This window comes from Oreochromis aureus, linkage group 5 (assembly GCF_013358895.1).
Source record: "Oreochromis aureus strain Israel breed Guangdong linkage group 5, ZZ_aureus, whole genome shotgun sequence".
NCBI classification, from domain to species: domain Eukaryota; kingdom Metazoa; phylum Chordata; class Actinopteri; order Cichliformes; family Cichlidae; genus Oreochromis; species Oreochromis aureus.
Window position 1 is genome coordinate 37,158,295 of NC_052946.1, and position 9,727 is coordinate 37,168,021.

Below are 9,727 nucleotides of genomic sequence, written 5' to 3' on the forward strand. Positions count from 1 at the left end.
GGAGCCCTAGAGTGGGAGTGACCAAGTATGTGCAAGATTTCCGTGAGCGTTTGAGTCAGGCTAATGCTCTGGCTAAGCAGCACCTCGCTGTTTCACAAGGAAAAATGAAACGCACTTATGATAAGGTTGCTGTCAAACGACAATTCCAGACAGGAGATGAAGTACTTGTTCTCTTGCCTGTCCCCGGATCATCTCTTTCTGCTAAGTATGAGGGGCCTTATGAGGTACGCGAAAGAGTAGGAGAAACTGATTATATAATCGGCACGCCAAATCGAAGACGCAAATCCCGTGTTTGCCATATAAACATGTTAAAGTTGTACCACTCCAGACCCCAACCAAAACCCGCGGGGAGCTGTGCTCCTGTGGCCGTCTTCAGTCACTCAGAGGTAGAAAGCACAGATGAGGCTGATGGTTTAAAACTGAACTACTCCGGTTGTTCTAAGCCTCGATTGCCTAACTCTGAAGTGTTAAAATCATTCCGGAGTCAGCTTGATCACCTGTCTTCCGAGCAACAAGAAGACGTAGCTAGTTTGGTCCATGAGTACCCCTGTTTATTTGGCGATGTGCCAACACGAACTACAGTGCTAAAACATGACATTGATGTTCAAAATGCAAAACCCATCAAACAACACCCTTATCGCGTAAATCCCACCAAACGTTTGTTGATGAAGCAAGAAACTGAGTATCTGCTACAACATGGTTTGGCAGAGCCCAGTCAGAGCCCCTGGAGCTCACCATGCTTGCTAGAAGCGAAGCCAGATGGTTCACCTCGTTTTATCACTGACTTCCGCAAAGTAAACGCCGTTACTGTCCCTGACTCTTACCCACTCCCTAGAATTGAGGATTGCGTGGACAGTATTGGAATGGCCCAGTACGTGACTAAATTAGACCTTCTCAAAGGCTATTGGCAAGTCCCCTTAACCGAGCGTGCTTCTACCATTTCAGCTTTTGTAACACCTGACACCTTTTTGCAGTACACTGTCATGGCATTTGGGATGTGTAATGCACCCGCGACATTCCAGAGATTGGTGAATACGGTCCTCTATGGCCTTTCCAACTGTAGTGTTTACCTAGATGACCTGGTAATATACACTAAAACATGGTCGGACCATTTGTACACGCTGCGCCAAGTATTCTACCGTTTAGCTCAGGCTTCTTTAACCCTCAATCTAGCTAAATGTGAATTTGCTAAGGCCACAGTGACTTATTTGGGCAGAGAGGTGGGACGCGGGCAGGTGCGACCTCTTAACGCCAAGGTTGCAGTGATTATGGAGTATCCCACGCCTACCACCCGGCGGGAGTTGCGCAGATTCCTGGGAATGGTGGGTTATTACAGGAACTTCTGTAAAAACTTCTCCTCCATAGTCCAGCCGTTGACCAACCTGCTAAGCCCTAAGGTTGATTTCCTATGGTCTGATGAGTGTCAGGATGCCTTTGAAAGTGCAAAAGCCCTCCTATGCCACACTCCCGTGTTAACTGCCCCCGACTTGACGCGTCCATTCAAATTAGAGGTTGATGCCAGTGCTGTTGGGGCTGGGGCAGTACTGTTGCAAGAAGACTTGCAGGGATTGGACCACCCCATTTGTTACTTCTCCCGCAAGTTTAACAAGCATCAGGTAAACTACTCCGTCATTGAAAAGGAGACATTGGCCCTGTTGCTAGCTCTTCAGCACTTCCATGTGTACTTGGGGTCTGGCACATTACCCGTTGTAGTGTACACTGATCATAATCCACTTGTATTCCTTGCCCAAATGTTTAACCACAATCAACGACTCATGCGATGGGCCTTGCTGCTACAAGAGTACAATTTGGAGATTCGGCATATAAAAGGATCAGAAAATGTGCTAGCTGATGGCCTCTCCCGGGTGTGAGTATGACTTGTTTTTTTTGTCTGTCACGAATATTGAAATCTGTGTATACAAAACGTAGTCTTGTATTTTAAGGGGAGGGGTGTTACGGCCCTGGGCCTCGGAGGGAGTGAGACTGCCTATTTGTGTTCATGCAAATTTAAGTGTGCTAGGACTCGTGGATGATTGGCTGCTGGGAGTCCCGTGCCAGCCTTCTTTTATGCAGATCGCAGTGGGCCAGACCTCGCGGACGATTGGCTGCCTGGAGATCCCATGTCCACTCCAAGACCAATTGACTGGCTGATTGTCTGCACCTGGGAGGATAAAAGGCTGATGATCCTTCACACTATGGGGAACTGCTGCTCTGAAGTGAACATGCAGTGTCCTCCTCGTCTGCTTTGCATGTGAAGCTCGTTTGTTAAAACCTGTTTGCTGTGTTACACCTGATATACAGCTGACCCTAGTTTTACTAGAGTCTTGTTCGATTTGAACTGTGTTTGTAACCTCTGATATTCAGCCGACCTTAGTTTTATAAGAGTCTTGTGTTTGCCGGCTCACCTTAGTTAACCCTTAGCTTTTATTTTGTGTGCTGCCAGCTTACCTTAGTTAATCCTTAGTTTTATTCTTGCCTGTTCTTTTCATTGTGTATTAATTGTTTCCCCGGTGGTCTGTTGAACAGCCCCGTCGGTTTTTTGTTTAATGTTTGTAATAAAACCCTTTATTAACTCAGATTTCGTGAGAGGGCTTGTGTATGTTTCTCCCCTCCTGTCGCCTAGCAGAGGGGGTTGTAACACCAGCTATTCCCGCAGCAGCCTCTCCGCTCGCTGGCCGTCGTATGCCCTCGCCACGTACTGCACACCAACCTGCACCAACACCGTCCTCCTGCGTCTCCGAGCACTCTCTCTCAATCACCACCGGCTGTCACCTCTCAGGTGTGTCAAATTAGTAAACAGGAAAGGGAGGAGTCTCTCCAGGACAAATTAACAGATATAACCACAGCATGCAATACAAAAATAAATAAAAACACTCCACATTGAAACACAGCAAAACACAGCAAACATGCAAAGCAAAACAACTTCAAAACAAAATCTGTCATTCCCTGGATGACACTTGTACCAATGCATCTGAATACGTTACGACTCAACCTACAATGCAGCATATTTACAGAGGATGGCGCTGTCAGACTGAAATCGATAAACAACCATTTTAGTTTAATGATTTATAAATACAGTAGGATACTATGATCCTGCCTGTGCTTCAATTTTAACTTCTTTTAGTTTCCTGAAAAACAATTTTTTTTATCATAACTCTCCCCACATCTGTGGTCGTCCCTGGTTTTTAGTTCTTTGGAGCTTTGCATTCTTTTTTATTATTAGATGTTTTCTCTTTGTTTCCTTTGGGCTTTATTTTCTTATGTATTTATTTAAATTCATGCTTCGTGTTTTCCAATTTCATTAATGGTTATTTGTAAAAACTTTTTCTCATTCTTAAAATTTTGGAATGAAACGTATAGCATAGTTATAATGGAATGGTGCAAGGAACCATACAGAAGTGTGCTGGTTTTGGAGTAGCGACTACCAGAGCAGAGGAGTTGGAACAGGTTGAGACCCTGGTGTGATGGATCTGCGGTGATGTTGCCTGCCTGTTTCCTGACTTTGGATTTGAATTGAGGGCAAGTCTGCATTAATAATTTCTTTCTATAGAGCTCACTGTCCTGTTTTATGGCTGATCCAAACCGTGCAGTGATGGACGAGCAGACTGGATTATTGCAGTATATTTTCCTGGAACACTGTGGATCCCAGAAACCTGAAGGTTTCCACAGCAGACAGTGCTGTTAAGTAACTTCATGGGGGACAATGGAAACAGCTCCTCCTGTCATCACTCTTCGAGTTCTGAGCATAATCATCTCTAACTGCACCACAGAGCCAGCTGTTCAACACCACGTCTGTATGCAAACTCATTGCTGTTCTTGATGAGCCAGATAACTGTCATGTCATGGCTGCAAACTGAACTGCAGTCATTTGTGTTTAGGGAGAAGAGCAGACGAGAGGCCACACCCCTGGGAGGGGAAGTGCTGATTAACGCCAGCCACACCTGCTGCTTCCTGTCTGTTAGAATAATGTGCGTTGTCTTCATGTCGTCACATTTTTAACTTTTTTGTGATCTCGCTCTAGCTGTGTGTCTTTGCCGGCCTTTGTATCATGACATAAACTACAGCAGTCATGCAGTTTGTCTTGACAAATGTCATGTCTGGTCAACAGTAGCAGGTCAGAAGTAATCAGGAGTTTGTGGAGAGTTGAGGCAGACACATGGCGAGGAAGAGGAAGATGGGGGCAGGGTTACTTTTAGTTGGCCCAAAATATAAACTGAGGAAACACGGCTGTGCACACAACCACATCACCCCAGCCATGAAAAGAAGAACTCAGAGTTTCAATTTCTTAAAGATGACTTCAGCATTTAGGACCAACAACATGAAAAGCTGTTTCCTGCTCATTATGTTCCTACTGACAGGTAAAAACTATAACTATGGCTTCATTACTGATACAGAGAGATGTGTTACTGCATCTTAAGCAAGTAGCTTGAATCAGTACATCCTGTGGGCTGGTATGGCTGCAGCTCTTTTTGAATATATTGAACATGAGCTTAACAGACTCACTGCTCCACTTTTTTAACCACGGCACATTTTTCACTTAACAAACATAAGCTATAACCAGATAATACGTTATTGTTTTCTGCACTTCGTTGTAATGCAGGAGTGAAAGTAAAATTAAAAGTGAATGAAGCTCCTGGAGCCTTGAATTATGACAAAAACTGATTGGTCCAGCTAATTAAAAATATGCAATAAAAGTTACAGCAGACATGTTTTGGCCTCATCACAATTATACAAAAAGATGAAATAAGTCCAAATGCAGTTGTGAAAGTTCAGATTTATCGTTTTTATTATTGATATATGATAATATTACATAATATGTTATTAATTAATCTTAATGATGCACTAATGCAGACAGACTGTGTTAGAACGTGTCTTTACAGTTTTGTTTGAACCTCTGTGATTTATTTCAAGTGACTGAGGTGAAGTAAATATTTGTCCTCAGCCTGTGAGATGTCACAACGGAATGAATGCAGAACACGGGTTGAATTCACCTGCAATAAAGCAAATGTTAATGAAAAAGATTATACAAAGTATGAATCAAAGCAAATCCCAAAGGTGGTCTTCAGGGAACTTAAAAGTGAGAAATCATGGATGAAAATGTGCAAAAATCCAGCAAAGAGAAACCACCTGGTAAGAATTTCTTTTTTGATAATCCAGTCATCTTATATCTGAAGTTTTGTTTATTTTAATTTAAAATAGTCAAATGCAAGAAACACACAAAATTTTAGTTTAGTTTTACTTTTATAACATTTTTTTCTCCAGCCTGAAAGCACAAGTCTGACAAGTCTAATTACTAAATGATTTTCTCCTCCAAGTCTTCATTTTTGATAAGTTAAAGTTGCAATTTCCAAGAAAAGGGCAAATTCAATGAAAATTAAATAATTTACAACTTAAAATACAATAATTTGGATAACTCATATGATATACACCTTAATGTATTTCATTTGATTATTTGCTCGATCTACCTTTTTTTCCCCTTGTAGTGAAAAGCGTATGCCTGAAGCAATTTAATCAAATTGCATACAGAACAACTAAAACCACGATCAAGTGTGATTACAAAGGAGACAACGAACCATTTTTTTTCTGCAAAGAGAATAACTCTGTCTGTGAGAACATGGTATCAGCAGAATCTCCTCGACAGTCAAACAGATTCACTTTCACAAAGACAAACAGAAACTTCAGCCTGTCCATCAGTAATGTGTCCTCACAGGATGAAGGTGTCTACTGGTGTGGAGTGAAATTAAAAAAGGAGGTTGTGATCAAAAAAATACACCTGACTGTCAAAGGTGAGTAAGTCTCGTAATATCTTCCAGTTGTTGCAGTTCCCAGTTTGTATTAAGGGATGCCTAAATACTGCATGTTTGTAAGTACTTGCTTTCTTCTGTTTTCTTCAGCTATTACTAATTTCACAAGATCACCAGCTGCTGGTCAGAACTTCACATACTGGTGTAAATGCGAACACGATGCCTCACCTTCAAAATCAATCTGTAAGGGAGACGATCCATCTATATGTCAGCCTCTAGTAACAACCAGTGAGCCTGATAAGAACAAGAAGTTTTTCATAAATGATAAAGACAAGACAAATATCACTGTTACAATAGTAAATGTAACAGCAGATGACAGCGGGACATACTGGTGCGGAGCGAAAAGCGACGACCAACACAGAAGTAACGCATTCTGCAACAGACTGAACTTGACTGTAGGTGAGTCACGCTGTTTTTATTCTGTGGGTGTTATCTGACCCATGTTCACAATGTACAGGATATAACAGAGCAGTAATAATTCACATGCACTTTATCTTTTAACAGCAATGTACCTTTGTCCTGATAAATTTCAGCCAATAAAAAGTCTTCCAAAGTGAAGACTTCAGATATCTGATAATAAAAACTCAATAAACCCTTTAATTTTATGTAAAGAAGCAAACCAGGAAAAGGTTACATGAGAGGAAGTGGTTTGATACAGAAGGAGCTCAAAGACAGTAAAGTGGGCGTGTTCAGCTGATAACCTTTTGTCTCATTAAGGACTGAGATTGTACAACTAATATTATGCCAGAAAATAATTTAATATTATCTTTGAAATAACTACACAGAATCTTAACTGTGGGTCTGTGTGCTTACAGAACTTTCAATCTGCTCTGATTGCAGACCTGTGAGACCTGCAGTGAGTCCTGTATATGCTGCTAAAGAATCAGTTTAACTGGCTCTGTATTCTTTCATCAGCCACTTTTAGAAGTCAGTCCTATTACTCTTAAACTGGCTAACAAGCATACAGAGTACCTACAGCAATGCTGCTGCATTTGTTTTCATTTCCTGCACCTCTCTTTGAGCTGTGGCTGAAAATTATCAACCAAAGCTAAAAATCTGTGGTTCCAGCTTTGAGATAGGGCTTAAAGGATAGATAGACATTTACATAAGTGTGAAGAATGTCATTATCAACGGTTCTAAGTGTCCCATTGATGGCAAACTATGAACATTAGCAGGAACCTATTTAAATAAATGTAGCATTAATCAGTTTTTTCATGCAATTAATTTCATAACTGTTGCATTAATTGTGTGTTTGTGTCTCTGTGACAAAAAGCCATAGTTAAAAGCTAGATTAGGTCAATTTTAAAACTACTGACACAAATTTGGGAGTAAAATTTATTATTAATGACCTTATTTTGACAGAAGGATCAAAAAAGAAGAAAAAAAACCATTGACCTTTAAACTGATACATTTGATCTTATTTATCAAACTCATTAAAATAAAAGTCAATAAAAAATTTCAAACACTTTCATAAATTCAGCTTTCTTGAACTTCATTTTTCTTTCAGGGTCACCACCAACATCCACGTCTCCCATTTCATCAACTACAGCGACGACTACAGCTGCAGCTGCAGCTGCTGGGAGACGTGGTGAGAGAGTACTTTTAGTTTGTTTTAGTTTTGACTTTTTAATTTAAGTCAAATTCACTTTAAATTCCTCAGCATAGAAATGTGTGAGTCATAAATGTTTGTTGATGCCTTTTTAACTAATCCTGAATATGTTTGTGTTTTATTTGTCAGGCGTCTCTGAGGCCATCATTTCTGTGATCGTCTGTGTGGCTGTGCTGCTTTTTGTGATACTGATGATCCTAATCTATAAACGTAAGAACATTTACTGTTTGTTTGCACAACATTACTAGATATGCTAATTTGTACCCACAAACCACATTCATGTACTTCCTTATCTCGCACAGATGATGTCTAAAAGCACAGCAGCAAAAGTGTCTGGACATTACTTCATTAAAGCTGAAAATCTTTGCAAATTTCCACTTAAATCAGATCAAATGAAACTAAACCACAAAATAACAAACTTTTCACTCAGTGATTCTGCTCGTTTATGTTTTGATGTCTTTGTTTTCTGTTTAACAGGATTTTCAGATTCAAAAAACACAGGAAATGGTGCAGCAGCATGCCGTACCAAAGAGGTTAGTGTGGAAATGTTGCTTTTTTTATGTCTCGCTGGTGTGCAGTGTAGTTTTACTGTGCAACACTTCTGCAGCAAACGAGATCAAAACCTCGTTTTCTTCCCAGTCGGTTCATCCCGGGTTCACCGTACACAGGATCTCTTTTCTTTATCTGGCTTCACTTCTCCAGTCTAGGTGTCAGGATGTTCAGATGAAGGAGGTGCTGTTGGCAGCATGTCACTGATCAGGAACAGTTTTAACCTCGTTCTTTCACCTGCAATCACAGGTCATGGTCATTAGTCTTTAGTTTACTGTCCTTAGACATAACCAACTCACTTAGGTCAGCAGCATAACTGACTACGGTGAGTCACATGGGTAAGTAGTAAACTGCCTGTGCAACCCTGAAACCACAGTGTTAAACCTCAGGTTACCTCAGCAAGCAAGTTTCATGGCACAGGCCTCTGATCGTGATACGTATGACAGCAAAGACTTCACCATAAACAGACAGATGTTAATGTTATTTCCACACACAACAGTTGTGTAGTCAGATGTCTCTCACATAGCCAACAATAATGATCATATTACTTCAATAAAGAAATCAAATACACTGCTTTTTTAAAAAAACGATTTCTCATTCTTCCCCTGAAGGATTGTACCTATGAGGAGATACAGGAGCGCCTCCAGCTGCCAGACTCAGAAAATGCAACAAACACAATTTATGCCACTGTCAGCTCTCCAAACCCCGCGCCCTCGACACATTACGCTACCATTAACTTTCAAAACTCCGATGAAGCTGCTGGTGAGACAGTCAGACTCAGCTACTCTGCCTGTGAATATTCTACTGTGAAGTTTCCCAAATGTCCAACTGACTCGAGTGACACCCAACTGTACCGGCCGACCGAGGAGCCTCTCTACTCCACAGTCAACAAGCCAAGAAAATGAGATCATTTATTTAAAGAATATAACAGATTTATATATAACAAATAATGTATTTAGTGTTTGAGTCACAGTGATTTTGTGATGGTGTTTTTGCTGTTCTGAGAGCTTAGATTTTGTTTGCCTGTGAAGATGATTATTAAAGCCTATCAGGAGGATACGGACCTGCCTCTTTCACAGGAGGAGAAGCTCACAAAGAGGTCGAGTGCTTTTGTACCACACTGTGGTACGATACACAACACCCACACTGAGATCCACTGAATTTAAACACAATGAATGTGAATGTATCCTAAGCATCTGAATTGAATAATAATATATCAAAAGAATTAGCTGTTATTTATAACTTAACTCTGTACAGCACAGCGTTGCTCCTGGGCAACAACATGCCCAGTACATGTGAAATGAACTGAGCCAACCAATCAGAGTGTTGGAAAAGGTATCAAATTTCAGTCGGATAAGATGTTTGAGTCACTATCAAGCATTGTTAGTAAGGTGGGGCATTCTGTTCTTACATATGGTCACTGGACCACATGGTGTTCGAAGCTGCCATTGTAATTGTAATTAAAATGACAAACTGTAAATAAAAGAGTACATGTGAGTGTAAGAAGATGTAGAAGGTTTTTTTTCAGGTTTTATTCCGGGTTTTTTTGTTTTTGTTTTTTTTTTTTAATTTTGAATGTTAAAAAAATGTGTTTTTTCCTTCTTTCCATTGTGCGATAAAGGGAACTTTTTAAGGGAGACATTGATTATATGCAGTGCAGCACATGCATTGATTACACGAGTTTGCATGCATTGATGCATTATTTCATGTATCTGTACACAAATTTGTGTACATTTCACATGTTGCTGATGTGATACCTCTTGCA

At 40.5% G+C, this 9,727-nt stretch overlaps 1 protein-coding gene across 1 annotated transcript; it reads left to right on the forward strand.

The window, feature by feature from the left end:
• The first annotated feature begins 5,118 nt into the window (after positions 1-5,118).
• Positions 5,119-9,490, forward strand: LOC120440162 (CMRF35-like molecule 8). The gene is made up of 7 exons (XM_039611987.1): positions 5,119-5,130; positions 5,484-5,786; positions 5,895-6,203; positions 7,312-7,392; positions 7,543-7,623; positions 7,891-7,946; positions 8,574-9,490. The coding sequence occupies exons 2-7, from the start codon at positions 5,615-5,617 to the stop codon at positions 8,865-8,867; spliced, it is 993 nt and encodes a 330-aa protein (XP_039467921.1). The 5' UTR covers positions 5,119-5,130; positions 5,484-5,614; the 3' UTR covers positions 8,868-9,490.
• The last annotated feature ends 237 nt before the right edge of the window (positions 9,491-9,727 follow it).

What these genes read in the sequence shown, in the direction of transcription:
- LOC120440162 (XM_039611987.1), top strand. Translation starts at nt 5,615, where the DNA reads ATGGTATCAGCAGAATCTCCTCGACAGTCAAACAGATTCACTTTCACA. An exon ending in AATACACCTGACTGTCAAAG is followed by an intron (nt 5,787 to 5,894) that starts GTGAGTAAGTCT and finishes TGTTTTCTTCAG; the next exon opens with CTATTACTAATTTCACAAGA. An exon ending in TGCAGCTGCTGGGAGACGTG is followed by an intron (nt 7,393 to 7,542) that starts GTGAGAGAGTAC and finishes TTTATTTGTCAG; the next exon opens with GCGTCTCTGAGGCCATCATT.